The sequence below is a fragment of the Tyto alba genome, unplaced genomic scaffold (genome assembly GCF_018691265.1).
Source record: "Tyto alba isolate M040663 unplaced genomic scaffold, T.alba_DEE_v4.0 Super-Scaffold_21, whole genome shotgun sequence".
Classification (NCBI taxonomy): domain Eukaryota; kingdom Metazoa; phylum Chordata; class Aves; order Strigiformes; family Tytonidae; genus Tyto; species Tyto alba.
The window spans coordinates 11,319,477-11,336,645 of NW_024881295.1; the positions used below are offsets into that span (position 1 = coordinate 11,319,477).

Below are 17,169 nucleotides of genomic sequence, written 5' to 3' on the forward strand. Positions count from 1 at the left end.
GAAATACATTGGGTTTCCTTTTGATCGAGCACTTTGCTTCCTGAGTTGGGGAACAACATCAAGATACACGGGTGCTTCAGCCATGTAACAGTTGTGACAGGTAATCCCCAAATAAGCAAAGAGAAATCAGAGAAAGCCTATTATGCATAGCTCTTTAACATAATAGTTCTAGACAAGGGGAAAGTCAGAAAGTAAAAGCAGAAAAGTCAAAGAGGGGAAAAGAAAAGAGCGACAAAGAAAACAATACTGAGAACAAGGAGAGAACAAGACTAAGAAAGGAGACTCATTTGTCAAAATCCAAAACATATTACACAATGCACTGAAGGAGTAGGAGAGTCAGACAAGTCTGCAGCCACTCCCTGACTATTGAAAATGGTCACAAACACCAAGCTCCCCCATTCCCCAGCCATCCAACAGATAATTGCAGCAGCTTGGGCAAACATTGAGAGAAAAGAGGTAAAGAGCTGTGACATGAACTTCTGCTACCAGAAAAGACAATAGGATTTAGATTCAGGCATAAACTATGCCTTCAAATCACTGCCAGTACTCTAAAGGGATAAAATCTTTCTTTTTTTATCAGAGGTGAATCTTGCTTATACTCAAGCAGAACTTTTTCAGGCTATTTTAGAAAACTTAAGGCTTCCTCCATTCACCTCAGGATGACAAAACTTCCTCTGCATATAGTTACCCAGCTCCACAAGAAGGATCATCTGCATTCAGGATGGCTTCATGAATCACCAAGGACCAGTAAGGTGAATGCAGGGCAGGAACAGAATACCATCCACAGAATTAAGGTCATTCACTGAGCAGCTCTTTACACAATGACGACTATCAAGAGGCACTACATTCTCCCTGGTAAAAAGAACACAGATCCCAGAAATACAGAGAATGTCAACATTTTCTCTGATGAAGGGAAGTTACTTTAAAACAAGAAATGGTCCCCTCACCTCTGTGCTACCAATCTCATCAGCTGCTACCTAGAGTTAGCCTTCTCCCACTTTGTTCAACAAATTTGTCCTTGTTGCTCCGGGACGTAGTTTGTTCAGTGAAAAACCAAGGGGAAGAGCAGGTGTACTCATTGTCCCAGATTTCTCAAACTACCTGTTTGAGAAAGCCTGCCTCTAGTGCTTGGGGATGACTGAAATGTGGTCTTTCTCATAAACAAAAGTAATTCTTTTTTGCAATTCCAAAAGATTCACCTTTGTAGTCCTATAAGATCAAGGAAGAGGAGGCTTAAACTGAACTGAAGCAGGATGAAGAAGTTCAGATGAAGAAAGAACCACTTGGAAGGGACCACCTTCTCTGCAACATCTGTAGTTCAGGATCCTATTCATGCTTTGCTTCTCAGATATGGTGGTAAGAGACATCCGGCTTCTGCTGTAAATGGGCAGAAGCTGCACTCTGTTTTATCACACAGAAATCTGGTGCCAGTGATCTTCATATCTTTGTGCTCATCTTGATTATTTCTACCTTCCATGGTTACAAAGGGAACAAGGCACCTTCTGAAAAGTTCTGACTGGTACAGAAAGCAGCAAATCACCTGGGCCAACAACATGAGTCTTTATGAATCTGAAGTTCTAATCACTGCCCTGTCTTTCCTAAGACTTTGGTCTCATATTCAAAACCCTCAATATGGGACCACATTTACCTACTGAAAGAAAAAAACCCAAACTTCCCTCTATGACTAGGACCTCAAGCATTGACTAGGTTATAGCAGACTACAAGAATGGGGCACAAGGATCATAGTGCATGACCTGAGAATTAGCAAGACAAAATCTTACAAGGATTGTACTGCTGGACCTGTAATCAGGAATGCAATCTTGCAAAACCTAAAAATGATCCTCCTGACAGTAAAGATGAGTGCTTTTGGGGAGTGATAGCTGCTTCAAGTAAAGACCGACTCTGTAAATGAACAGCGTATCAGACCAGAAAACAGATCTGTGAAAGAACACAAAGAGCAGATCTGTACATAGATCAACGCAGCTTTACTGCTGAGATTCCTCACTCTATCTTCTCGTGTCTTTATCTTTGTGGGGTGACTCTGAACGTTGATTCAAACTATCTCCAAGTCCCTAAGAAACTCAGCTAAATTGTAATGTTTGCACCGAAATCTGTTCAGTCTGAGAACTGTTGGTGCTGCTTTGAAAAAAGAAATAACGTCCATTGTTGACTGTACCTCAGTTTTAATATTGACACATCTAAAATATGTTCATGAACTCTGCTTGAATAATAACACTGTCAAACTGTTATGTGGCATCGTATCTTTTGTGATTTTGTGACGAACATTGACATCTCATGGATGGTACCTACCTCTCTTTGCAGACACAGTGCTCAACAATATTCAGTTTACAAACAAATTTATTTCATACCTAGTAAGAGATGTTTGGAAAAAGAACCACACACAATTCAGCTTTTCTTTTTCAACCCTGAGATAAAACTGGGGCTGAGACTGAAATATTTTATTTTAAGCTTACCCCTCTCTTAATAAGATAGGGAAGTCTTTGAACAAACATGTACTAAATGTTTCTCCGGTATGCAGGTACGAAGGAGAGTCATACCAAGTATGTGTGGATAATGCCAAGCACAGAAAAGGACCCAGAGTCAGTATCAAAAGTGGTGTGGGGAGACAGAGGGATGTGGGGCTCCTGTGGAGTAAGGCAAATGACAAGGGCAAATTCCCAGATTGCTTGAGAACAGGGGGTCTGGGAAGGTGGGGTGTGGAGTAATTGCAGAATGGTGTAACAGGGAATTTAATAGATCAGAAAAGGCTGAATAGGATAACAGGCCCATTGTTCAGAAAGTTCTCTTTTGTGACCAGGCTTTAAGAGAATGCCAGAGCAACAAATGACTTAATCCTGGGGGGATGTTATGGCGCAAATGAAAGCAGCCTATACCTTGAAAGCCGATGGAATAAATTTCTGTATCACATAACCACACTGACGACTGCAGCTTTCAGCAAAGTCTTAAGAGTTGCAATTGGCAAAAACCACACAATCATGCCCTCCCATATCCCCCTTTCCCTCTTCAACAGCATTTTCCAATATACTTGGGGGGTGAAGGGGGGAATAAGCCACATGAATGACAAATAGACATGGTCAAATGCCGCGTAAAATACAATGGTTACAGGGAAGAACAGAAGAGAAAGAAAGAATTATTCTGTGCTGGCTTCCCTTCTCTCCTATGTTCTAACCGCTGAACTAAAAACTCGGAGCCTCTTGGTTACAGGAACACAGCCATTAAGCACTATACCACCAATTTACACAGCTTCCCGCTCCCTCGCTAAAGAAGTGCCTTAATAGACACTTGGTGTAAACTGGAGGCTAACCTTCCAAGTCTCTCACAGAGCATCATATGTCTTTGGGAAACTTTCCCATTTGCTCATGTATTTCTTTAGCCCTGTTATAGCAGATGATGGAGCCAGAGGGTCCCAACTAATTCCTGGTACATCAAAGAGAGCATCTTTCCAGTTATTTCAACACAAGCTGAATCAGGAATACAGAAAAGGCAGCCTAATTAAAAAAGTAAAGGTCACACTCTAAGGCATAATATAGAATACGTTATGCCTATCTTTGCAAGGATGGCAGGGTAGGTAGTGGAAAACGGAACGGTGTTAAAAATGGCACCATCAACTTTTGCTTTATATATAACAGAAGAGCCAGGATATTATTTATTATATGGCCAGGGGATTAAGGAAAATATAAAATGACTGTTTTTCATAGAAAAGGTGAAAATAGGCATTTCTCAATCAACTACAATTTATTAATGGAAATAATAGATTCTTACTAAAAAAAATTATCTTGATCTCATTCTAACTCAGGCAGAGAAGTGAAATGCAGAAATGTAATGCAGCAATCCCAAAATCAAACCTTTTCCAGATTTTTATGAAACTTGGCCTCTGAATTTTCAAATTCCTACTATACCTACATGGAATCTATTAGTGGGTTCTAAATTTAGCAACAAAAATTCTTCAATTCTTAGTGTATCTTGTGAATTATATTGAATTCTAAAACAATCAAGGAAAATTACTTTGCATTCCAAGAATTCACAGTTGAAGCAGTGTAGCTCATCTGTGATTTGTGGTTTACTTGGTAGGCAGTGTGTTGTACTTTATATCCTTCTTCCCTCTCCCATTTACCTTTTGGTAGAGAAAAAAAGGAGCTCCATTGGTGTGAATTGCTAGAGTGCTCTGCACAAAAGCTAGGCTTCTGCAAAGCCTTTATTTGAGTTTACTTGAAACCCTTGTTTCCATATATATTTCAGATACTTTTTGTAAGTTTAAAACATATAAAAACAGCTATTACCACTTTGAACATTTCTAACTCAGAGAAAATAAAGGAATAAAAAGTTTCCTCCATCCTGTTTAAATTACATTTGGGTAGTTCTCTGTGGGGCTACTACAAAATCCTTTAAGACCACTAGTCTCTTAGCCATATTAAATTAATGAGGCATCTCAAGCATTCACTCTTCTACAGAAGACTGTAGACTCTCCAGTCAGGCACCTACAATTCACTAAATTGGAAATATTGACCTAAGGGAGACATCATACATACAATATTGCACTGTAATGTAAAACACAGATAATATTTGGGGGAATTAAGAAGATGAGGTGTACAGTGAGTGGATTTTTCAATGTCCATAGGGATAGGCTTCCATGGACTCAGTGTAGTTCTCCTGACAACTAAACCATTCTAGTTTCACCAGCATGCAGTAGTACTACGTCCTTCTTCATATAAACACCCCAAACGCCCAAATTCCAAGTGTCCCTACTATGATGTGTTCCTGCTACTCCATACAATACTTCAATTAAAGCTGAGCTACATTAACTATGATTATCAAAAAATATATGTATTTCCATAGTGCCATTTTCTCTCCACTGTTACAACTCTTTACTCCCAAAGCTGTGTTTATAATGAGATGGTGTGGTGTATTTTCCATTAAAAGCCTCTGCAGGAGTTTCTGTAGTTTTTCTCATGTATCGCAAGTTCAATACTCTTTCTGAATTTGCTTCACAATAACCAGTCCATTTCCAAGTGATTAATTTTCTATTCTAAAACAATGCATTCCTTTCCCCTCTCATTTTGCTGGTGTTTTTTTTTTTTTTTTTTTCTTTTCTTACCAAAAGAAAAAAAATTCTTTTTGAATGACATCATGGCATAAAATTTTCAAAGCAGGTTTTAGCGGGAGATATGCAGATTGCTTTGAAAAGTTACCCTCATAAATAACAACAAAGTACTGAATTATCGAGGCTGTAACTCAGTCAAGAGGTGCTGTAACCATTTATATTATATGACCTCAGCAGAACCTCTTGATTGAATTGCAGCCTTTCATTAAATCGGGCACTCTGTATTATTTTCTCTGAACTAGAGTAAATCAGAATGGCAAAGAGATTAGCCCCCAAGCCCATCTCTTTGTGATCTAGAGGCATATAATTTTTAACCATTACCTCAATTTTATTTTGTAACTCAAAAAGATTGTGCATAATCTACTGTGTCAGTAATTCCCTTCCCTCTGAGGTGGTATAGTTTGATGACATGACAAAAATACTACTGTGTAACCTAGGTACATTTAGAAACAATAATTCTTGTAAAGGAGCAAGATCCCACTAATGAAAACTAGAGAAAAGTGGGGAAAAAAGGGAGGGGAAAAGAGAAATTGTAGATTCATAGCACTGCAGATTCATTCACAAAAAGCTGGAAACCAGAAGGGACCATTAGCTCATCTAGGCTCATCTTCTATATATATTACTGAATATTCATTATTTCATCAACCAAAATCAAACCTTCTTCTGATTTATTTCTAACTACCATTTTACTAGAAGAGAAACAGCTGGCCTCTGAGTCAGGACATTCCATAAATATCTCCCTGCTTTTACTGGAAAGTTGTGTGTGTGTGGGGATGAGGGTGGAGGGAACTGGGGTACTTGTAACACTCTCTCTGTTCATCTCCAGCTGGCTTATACAATGCTGCCTCCATAATGCAAGAGACAACCTCTGTACCAGCAGTTCTCAAAGAAACCCGTAACGACGTCAACATTTTTGAACTTTTTATGGAGCGGGTCCACGCAGGAGCTCCTGTGCTAGCGCAGGCGGCCGCCACAGCGGGCCTATAGGAACTGTTTCTCCAGAGAGTGCTCCCCAGGCTGCTTGCCATGGGTTGGGAGACAACTGCACATTCAGGGGCGAGCGTTTCAAAAGGGAGCTGGAGAACATCGCTCTGGATGTACAGTTTGTGTCTCGCATGATTTAAGAGAATCCGGTTTTCCCCACGGTTCATATCCTACATTGAAAGCACATGGCACTTTCCTTATCTAGCCATAACATTTCACATGCTTCAGTTTTCCTTATTGCTTGGACTCTGCCTCCTTTGCAAAGCCCCTACGTCTAACTCGGTAAGAGAAAAGCTACAGTAAGTCCCTTTTCCTATTTTCTTATATTTGTGTAGCTGTTAGACATTTTGCAAAGGAGGGGAGTACCAGCCAGCCTTTCACAACAAAAGGGCTACTGTCACCGCGCCAGTCCCAGACATGGTGGAAACCAGCCCACAGGAAAAGGCCTGGCTCCAGTGTTAGGCCCCGGCCGAGTACAGTCACTGCATTCACTCAAATTGGCAACAGGTCTCAGTGTTCCTGGCTTTGAGCTGTGAACAAGGGTCGGGATTGAATAACCAATTATACAACCGCTGACTGAGTTTATCCAAGGTTTGCAAACTGCTATAATAGCCCAGTATTCACTGACTGTTTTATCCTTTTCCAGATATAGTGTCATATCTCCCCTTGTGCTCCATTTACATGTCACTTTATTACATACATCCATTAAAAAGGTTAATACAATGTCACAGTCAATGCCTAAATGTTGCCATTCAGTATCCTCGCCTTGCTCCCCAGTACATTTCACATGGGCACATTTCTCTTCCTCCCCCTCTCCCGCACTCTCCTGCGCGCTCACTCGCTTGCTCGCGCGCTCGCACACGCACACACACTCTTTCCTGCTGCAAGTTAAATCAATTTGCTGTCAAGAATACAGAGCAGCACATGAACAAAACGGTAGCCAAGAGTCAATAGAGTGAAAACTGCAGGCTCCCTGAAGTTGCCAGTCACGGTGAACGTATTGTACTGCTAGTGATGGGAATAACCTTTAAAACTCTGAAAGTTCAGATAATTACTTAAAATTGTAGACATTGTTGAGACTTGCTGAATCACCTGGGTCTCTTAAACTATCAGGAAAGTTCACTCACTAAAAAAGTCTTTTGAATGGCTTTTCCTACTTTTGGACAAATGTTAAACATACCAAAAATTGTTCTTCTCTGTCTTTTAATGCTTCCCAACTTGACCCCACCTATAACCCAGACACGTAGGAGGCTGGAAAAGACTGGAAAAAAATAGAACCAAAATCCCCTACATCTTCCTGTGAATGACTGATGGAGATCTTGCTTAAAGTTATGGGGTTTTCTTTGTCAAAGACTATGTTATCTGATCAAAATGATCATCTCTCTATAGAAGTTTGTTTCTGAAAACAGCAAGAAAAGAAGATGACTCAAAATCCTTTACATGTTCACTTTTTGAGATAAAGGGGCTCCTGTTACTTTTTTCATATCTGTTTCCTACTGTCCTATTAACACAAAATGGTATGAAAAACCAAAGACAAAATTTTACCTTTAGATTTTACCATACTATATACAGCATACGAAAGCAGCTTGGGTCAGACTGAAGCTATTTTATCAGTAGTTGGGCTGTACCTCCAGGCACACACTCATGTGAAGGGCTGTACAACAGCAACCTGAATCACTGCTGTTTGCCTATACATTATCACTGGGAGAAGGCACAACTTCTGAGTTGAGCTGTGTGGCAGTGGATCTCCAATGGTACCATAGCACATCTATGTTTATTTTACAAATTACAATTTGATTCCTGATAACAAAAGCTGATTTTCATTTACGTTTGTAACTCCTACAGTTAGAAATAGATCAGTTCAGATAAAGGACTTTGATCTTGACAGGTAAAAAACCTGAGGATATTTTTTTATTCTCCCTCACTTTCCTGGGGCTTGAGACTTCACCTTTTTGGTCCAGATCAATGTACTAAAGCATAACAAAAACACACCTATTTCTCTGGCATGTCTGACCATGTGACTCAATGGACACAGATTAAATGTTTTTAAGAAGAGTATTTATGTGGAATCTACTTGTTTATTTATAGATTATCACAGTCAAGAAAAAGTGCACAAACACTTGAATATCATCTAAACTGAGGATTCTATTAACTCATCATCATTATGTAAAATCTGACTGCAACAACAGAAAATGGAAGATTTTTCCCAATATGCCCCACTTCAAAAGAACATGAAACATACTATTCATGTAAGTTGTACACTAATCCTAAAGGGAACAAACCCATTCAGTCAAGAGAAAGTCATTCATCAGGGTAAGACTTTCAAAAAATGTTTTGGCTTGCTTTTCACAAAAGCCTTCGCACAAGTTTTGGATGATCTGCATTTCCCTTCTGAAGAGTACTAAGGCTTCTAACATCAACCCCTGATACTTACACAGACCATTGCATGTGATGGTACCAAACTGTGCTGCAGGGAGCTTAAATGATTTTATTTCCTCATTCCTTAGTTTGGGAGAAGTTGGAGATATGGTAAGCATTGAGATGTACTGTTAGAGGAGCACAGCAACCCTGACATACTAAATAGAAAAACACCCCAACTTCATATAATTTCTTTGACTCTCAATAAAAAATGAAAATCTTCCAGAAGCTCTGTTACTCAGTTTAGGATTCTAAGCAAGAAAATTATAGCCAAAACCTATTTCCAATGAACCACTTTCCTATCTAAAGGCCTGTATGTAGAATTCTTTCATTCATTCTTTTTTTTATGTCATGCCTTTTGAAACATGCACAATGCAACTGCCCGCTTTTGCATCATAAAAGATCTGTAGGCACCACATTGTTCACCTAGCAGTAATAGACTCTTGATTGAGTCGGACTCTGAATGACACATAGTAGCAGCAAATGATAAAAGGAGAGACTGGCGAAAACTCCTCCCCTCAATTTACTCCTAAACCAATTATCTGCAAGCTATATGCACCATGAAATTCTATTAGAAACAATTTATATTAGCACTGTTTATGAAAGCTATGGCAAGTTGTTATCCAAAAATGTGAATTACCTCTGAACGGAAGAGAGGAATGGGACAATTCTTTTGGCAAGTGGAGAGGCTGGTATTTTTCCTTCTGTTTCCTTTTCTTGTCTAATTGTTCTAAAGAAAAAAAATTGAGGCTAAATTTTGTTACCACAGTTTCTTATAACTTCTTACAACTTCATAACCTGACTTTGTACTAAGCATGGAGCTTCAGATTTATTTAAGGAAGAACAACTCAGCTTAGCCCCTTTGGAAAAGGACATCCTCCAAACCCTGGCTTGTTTTTCCTGCTCATTCAAGCATAAAAAGGAGAAAACGGGGATGGAATTTCTATGGCCAAAATCAAAACAACAAAACAGGACATGACACACCTTGGCAAGTTTACAGGCTTTCAGAGAGAGAAGGATGCAAAACTGCATCGTATCTGGACAAATGCTTTGCAACAAAGAAAGGCCTACCTTGAAAATATTGCTACAAAAACGTTATTTTTTTCTGTCAGGAAATTCTGAAAGTCAAATTTCCTACCTATCACCTCTTTTTATTCACAAATTAGCATCTTGCAAGTGTCTGCAGCTCTGGTCACAACACAAAGCACTCCCAGACACACTGTTCTGTAGAAGGATATCTGAGACATCTTAGTGGTACTTTAGCAATGTTTGGATCTCATGCATCAGAAGATGATAGTTTACGGATTTGTAATGTACCTACAGCAGTCTGTGTTTCTGTATTTGGAGGAAACTGATATTTCCTGAAAGATGGTGGGCCTCCCAAGTAAAACTTATAATATTGATTTGTGGAGCAGTGTTTTCATTCCACTGTTAGATGGCTTCTTGCAAACACTTCAGTTACGTATAACTGCAGAAAGAGAACATAGTACAATACTTACTGATTGCTAACTAATATTTTTGTCTCAAACCTCAAAGGAACTCTCTTGAACGAAGAATATGAACAATTCAGATTTCATTAATTTGAACACTAACCTACAAACGTTATGAGCCCAGTCTGTCCCACACACCATGAAAGAGTGGTGAACACTCTAGTGAGCGAGCAAAGTGTTTTGTTATGATATTTAAAAAAAAAAAAAAATCTTGAAAATAATAGTTTTACTTCCTTCTAAGTTTAGGGAGAAAATTTGACTGGTTAGTTTCCAACCTTCTCATCACTTTTCTTTCCAAGACCTCTTTATTGTTATCATACAAATAATTTTCATTAATATTCCAAGTGAGATATTAGTATCTAGTTATTCAAACCTTGACAGAAAAGAAGAATAAATCAGAGTTTGATTTACTAACTCCCTGAAATAGACTCTTAGGAGAACTAAAGAAATTTAGAGATTAGAACAAATTGTATCTTACGGAACTCAATTCTTATGGTCACTCTGGAGTTCTATTTGTAATAATTGTGCCTTTTGGTATTCCTGTTATTTCCCTGCCCTCATCAAAAGAGAAGTACAAAGAAGCAAATGTGAGGGCAAATTTTTTCTTCCATCAATTCTGATGGCTAGCTGCCCTAATACAGCATGCTTTTATTTCTACTATAGTTCACTTCTTAGTCTAGTGTTAGCAATAACCAGTTTTAAGGCAGGTCCAGTAATTGGAACTTGCTAATTGGTTATTTCAGAAGCATATTATTATTATACTTAAGAATCAGAATGCTACTGCTTTCATCAATCTTTGTTTAAAAAAACCAAAGATATGAATTTCCACCTCTTCAATTTTGAGACTGCAGCGAAGTGCAGTATTGCCAGTGGTTGGTAGATAGCTTCTATTTCAAACACATATTTATCTGTGTTAGCTGCAAAATGATAGGGCTGTACAGAAGTAAAGATTCACTTGTTTCATGTTCCTAATCTTCTGCTGAATATCCCTTCATAACTTGACTATAAAGGGATGGATTTATTTGAATTTCATTTGTGATGGCATGCAGATTTAAGAGTATTCCTAAACATACGAAATACAAGAAGATCTTTGAAAACTTTTCTCTCTAAACATGCAATAGGTATAATGAAACAGCCACAAACAGTGAAACTTAAGAGAAATGTAACTTAAAATCTATCAGACTATTAACATTTTAACCACCCTCAGTCATATTCGTGTTGTTACGTTTTCAAGTTATTTTCCCTTTACAAGAAACATAAACATAAGTGTCTTTGATATTTTAAACCCCGACTTAGAGACTGTTTTAACCTCCCTCTGTCCAAGTGTTAACTGACTAATAGCTCTGCAGCTGTGGAAGAAAGCATCTCTCATCTCCCCCATGGTCTGGCACCTTCCATTTATGGTTAGAATGATTTCATTATGTTTTACCACTGCTGGCTGCCATATTTTTCCTCTAGCTCTCTCCCCAGCCCACTGCTAACTGTTATAAACCTTAGAAAGGATTTGGGAAGCTATCACTCAGAGCTCCACTGAGCAAGAGCCAATCACCGAGGCAAGGGAAGTCTTCTTACCTAAACAAACCATTATCGGCTCATCTCATGTCTTTGTACTCTTTTTTTGCTATTACCTCACGGGATTAACTTTTATCTCTAATCTCTGCTCTGGCCAACTGTCAGGGAGCCTAAAAGCTGCCTGTCTTTTAATCTGTGTGTAATAATACTGCTGTTACTAACAGATAACTGTGAAACAACATGGAGGGAAGGAAAACACACAAACACACAAGGGCCGATTGTTAAAAACTGCTGTGCTAGCTCCTACCTGAAAGAAGAGCAAGATCACGCATGATGTCCATATTGCATTCCCTTCATTTCATGTTTTCCTTTTTCAATCCAAACCTCACTGCAGTGCTTTAATTTGGGGGACCTGTTCTTATTAACCAGTTCATCTGCTGTTCAATTTGACGTGGCCAGATTTCTAGGACTCTGTGAAAATCCTCACCTACTTGTAATTCTCCATTAAAGAAACAAAAAAATCAGAATGGAGAACATGACAGAAAATAAAAGAGGAAAAGGAAGTTAATGATCCTACTGTAAAGGGAGATACCCAGGCTTCAAAACAGTCAACATTTTAAAATTTGCCTTGAAATAAATAAGTCTCTTACTGGGTGGCATGTTTACCAGGCAGTCAGGCTTCACTTTACTTGAAGTTAATTTTTTTATAAGCTCCCCCCAATACTACATTACACCATGTTTGGTAAAACAAAGCTAAGACAGAAAGAAAAACAAAGACCACTTAATTATGGCCAGGTGTGTAGGGAAGCAGTACTCACAGAATACGGGGTCTTGTGGGGTTAGAGCAGGGAGGCAAACCCTCATAAAAACTGCTCTTGTAGGGGTGTTGGTGGCATTTTTTTTTTTTTTCAGATTTTATTAAAAGCTTATTAAAGTCAAAGACAGGCTCTTTGATTTAAATCTAGTCCTTGAAAGAGTTTGAAAATCAACAGGGGAGAGGAATAAAAGAGGCTCACCAAAAAATCACAGCAGGGAAGTTATGGATACAGTGTTTTAAGGAAGTGGTTGTAAGGACAGAAAGGATACAAGTCTTATATGGAACAGCAACAACAATTAAACCAAAAGTGCCAGTGATAAATGTATTTTAACTGTTGCACTATATAACTCCTAGAATTCCAGCTCAGTATCTTACTATACCTCTAAAAACCTATGAAGCAAACCAGCACACTCCAATCACTCTCCCAATATGAAAACTTCAAAATTAGGCCTTGCACAATACCTTGAATAATCAGCAAACTCAGACTTAGGGAAGCTGGGAGATGTAAACCAGCACACATCAAAATTTCCTCCTGGCAGGTCCAAGACAATTACTCTAGGGCTGTTACTCTGAGGGTCCCAATTAGATATGATCAGGCAGTTCAGTATAGTGCTTTTCATCATTAGATCTCAGTGCTTTACAAAAGAGGTCATTATCATTACAGTAGTAGTGTTGTAGCTGCCTGGTCTATGGGTATATGGTTGAAGTAAGATTTGTGGGGAAAAGCAGAGACCTTCATTAGATCAGCTGGTATTGACAATGTTTGCTTGCCCATGTCAAATCTGATGACAACTTCGTACATCCTACCAGCTGTGTAATTTTCCAGCTTTAGTTGGAAAGGCATCATTATTCCCAAGTAGGAAAAGAAAGGTAGAAAAAGAAATGGCTTGCCCAGCCAGGGTCACCCAAGAAGGTCCAGTGGCAGAACCAAGGTCTGCTATTCTAAAGCTGAGCCAGGATTTCAGGGCTTTTGTTTACTCTCTAGCACCTGGTTGAGCTGCACCTGGAAATGAATGAAAAGCCAATGAAGGTCCAGTGTGTTCCCTGAGGCTAATGTCATCCATAAAAAATCAGAAAGGCATTCTGCAGGAGTGATTATTTTCTTTGTAGTGTCTAAATATCAACCCTCTACACAATGCGTTGCAATAATCTCACACATCACAGTGATCAGGATTACAGTGGTAGGGTCCAGATATGAAAGGCAAGGCTGCAGCATTCCAGCCAAGTACAAACAAGCAAAGGGAATTTTTAGCTGCTAAAGCCACCTGAAACTCCAGGAATAGATGATAGATCAGAGACAGTCCCAAGCATGAACTTCTTGGCAAAGGAAAGAAAAAGACCATCATGAATGGGAGGGGGACTGGAACCACTCTTCATCACACCTAAATCCTTTCCCAATGTCTGACACTAGTCTCTCATCTGAACTGGTTTAGGGGGGGTTTGTTCTTAACTCCATATGCTACTTGGCCAAAGACAAAGATGACTCAGCAGCCAGAGCTAGCTGTCCTTTCACTGGAAATCAAACTCTGTCTGACTCAAGTCATTGGTCCTGACAATATTTTGAACTCCAATGAAGAAAAGCAGTAAAAATATAATTAATTCTCCCACCCACCAATACATTGATGACCCCGTCTGCGTATTGTGGTTTTTATCACACACTACCTACCTCCAAATGGTTTCCCAGGAATTTTGAATAGATAACAGTGAGGAAATTCATAGCCTCTCTTGCCGAGTGAACAAGTGACCACAACTGTCTGGGAGTATTTAGAAAAGAAAATAGAGGAGCACCCACGAGTGATACCATCCACCTCGGAAAGGGAACACAGATGATTTAACAATATTTGCTCTTAAGTATCAAAGGCTGTTGCTAGATCTAAACATGGACTATGTCAGTAAAAAGATCCTCAAAAAGCAAGTCAAGGAATATTCCCTCTCATTCCACATCTTAATACTAAAGTAAGAGGTACAAGGAAATTTCAGGAAACCAAATTGTCAAAACACCTGTTTCACCTGACAACATAAAATCTAAAGACTTGCCCACATCACCTTAATATGCTTATACTCACCCCCAAAATACAGGACCTTTGCAAGCATTACAATATTTAATCCTCAGCTCAGATCTGAAAATGAAAACAAACCACTATATCCTCTCACTGCCACCTTTGAAATTCTTCATACCACTGTCAGTGTTGGTCCCCCATTTCATCTCATCAGAGTAAAAATCTACATCTGTTCTACATTTAAGAGACAACATTCACAGTTTTTCAGACTGCCAGCACCAAAAACTAACAACCAAGTTCTAATCAGTGACAGAGATGCGCCTACACTTGCTGCCCACTCCCACTAAAATAAGGAATCGGGGACACGAACACTAGCTTTGACCCAAGTGCCCAGATTAGCAACCTCCCACTTGCCCCCCCTCAGAAATCAATATATTGCTGTGTTTAAAAATGGTTTGCTGAAAACTTCTCAGAAGCAGCCTGGTGAGGGTGATTATCTGAGGATCTTAAGGCTTTAATAAGGTTCTACTGTATACAGTACATCTAAAAAAAAGCCCACTAAAAATAACAATGAGAGGAGATGATTGTAGAGGATCTCACTCTCAGCATCATTTCTAGCTTGTGCCCACATGACTACAGTAAAGATATCTTGTCAGGCCACGAGGGCTTGACAGGCCTAATCAATAGCTGTTATTTTTTCACAAGTGTCAACAAAAGAAAAACATAATTTATGCCACACAAGATGCTGAAAATAATTCATACTAATTGGGCTGCCTAAAATTCCCCTTCTGTCCTTCTGTTTTCGATTTCTTTTAACTTTGCAAACTTCGACTGTCCACACCAAAATGCTTAGCCTCCGAGCTAGGGAAAAAATGAAAACACAGGAGTAACAAGGGCAATATTACTTTCTTGATATCTGACAGTTTAAGCTGCCATTTCTAAGCAAAATTTGCATTGGATTTTAGTGTCTAATTTCCTTCAACTGTTTTGTAAAAGACAGCTATACTGCACGAGAATGCAAAATTTTGTCAAGAGAAGATTAAATGCATAGAGAACTTCTTCAGTATTGTCTTCAGAGAAAGTTAGAAGAATGCAGACAGCTGTGACACACTTTAATATTTGAAATACAAATTTTAATATTCCAAATTCTTATTAATCCCTGGGACTTGTAACAGCCCTTTAGAAGCACACACGGTAAATCCTATGGCTTGCTGACTTTTTTCTCTTTACAACTGCATATAAATATTATATGGCACAGCAGCACTGCAAGGGGCCTTCGAGGTCATCAGGTTTGTCCCTCTGATACTAGTGTCAGCATGTCATGTGATGCTTTTCATTAACTTATAGAGCTCTTCTGTAAAAACAGTTTGGGATTTTCTTTTCTGCTCCAACATGCTGCTCTAAAATCCCACTGTTGTACTGATTAAAACCCTTCTAATTTCCAGATCATTTTTACTCATATCCAGTCTTTCTTGGTTTAGGGCCACTGCCATGTCCAATAAAACATGATGCTTGCCTATATCTGCTGAAAACAGACAGAATTTGAGATAACATTTCTTAATTTCTAAGTTACTCCAATTAAAAATTTGGCTTACTAGGTGACCAACAGTTGAGTCCACAGGCAGAACTGGTCCTATATTTGCTTCGGAGCACTCTTCCTATAGCTGACAATCACTGCTTCCTGAAACTAAGCTCACCAGACATGTTATTATCCCTTACATAGGGAGAATTTAAAAAAAAAATTCTCTGATATTTGTCTACTCAACTATAAAATGTACTTTCAAGAACTGCGTATTCCAATTAAAACCAAAACAAAATAGAAATCACTACTAATCATGTCATCACAGTAAAAAGTTAGTTTCCAGTCTCTGTCCTGCTTGGAGAACTTTGGATCTGGTGCACATCTGTCTAACAAAGTATGGGCAACACTGTTAGGCATTTGTTTCGACCTAGTATTTTTAACTCTGGTAACACAAAGAAAAGGTTGGATACTTTCCCAAAACAAATGAAGATGCGTCCCAAATCCTAAAACACAAGGTATAACCTACAGAAGAAACATACAGGGTTGTCAGGGCAAAGTCATTACTAGGGGAACAGACAGGTACTAGGAATTTGCCAGGTGGGACAACTAGCAAAATGTACCTCAAATTTTGATTTTAATTAGACCAAATGCCTGATGACCATCCTGCGATTGCATAGCATGGCTCAACTCTAACAACAAGCATGTGAAAATACCTAAGGGACAGAAGAAAATTTTCACATAGAAAATGTTACTACCTCTGGCTTTATTCTAACACATGGCAATGCTGTTAGGATACAAGCAGCAACAAAATCAATGCATAGTCTGGTGCAGAAACCTTTTACTGTTCACTCCTAAGTTTATTAATTTTCAAAAGGGTTTGTGCTGTTCTTCTCTCCAGAATTTGCATACATGCTTCTCACAGATTAATAATAATTACAACCAATAATAAGTGAAGTATAAGTATGATAAATAATGCTAACCTATACTTCTATTTAACATGAGGAGTTTAATAAATATGACACACCCAAACCTTGCAGTGTAGTAATAAACATCCCATGTGTACAAGAGGGAAAATGTTGTGTTTTTTTCATAAAAGAAACACCTTCTTTTATAGTTTTTTTCATACACCGAGTCTTTAAAGGGCACCACTAACTATGTATACATGTATGTATATGGAAAAAACTTTCTACTCTTACAATGACTTCAAAATTCAGGGCTAATAGGGCATAGAGATTTGAACAAGGAATCATTTAAGAAAAAAAAAAAAACAACATTATGACTGAAAATATTGTGGCTTTGTGGAA

General features: G+C 38.6%; 1 protein-coding gene across 13 annotated transcripts in view; it reads right to left on the reverse strand.

The window, feature by feature from the left end:
- The window catches only part of SOX5 (SRY-box transcription factor 5), a 296,063-nt gene that overhangs the window by 176,784 nt on the left and 102,110 nt on the right, over window positions 1–17,169 (reverse strand). For 6 of the 13 annotated variants that reach the window (XM_042795196.1, XM_042795193.1, XM_042795191.1 and 3 more), the window contains one exon: window positions 9,165–9,254. The exons of the other annotated variants lie outside the window; for them this stretch is intronic. In XM_042795196.1, coding sequence (XP_042651130.1) covers window positions 9,165–9,254 — 90 coding nt within the window. The remainder of the gene's footprint in view (window positions 1–9,164; window positions 9,255–17,169) is intronic. 13 annotated transcript variants of the gene reach the window in all.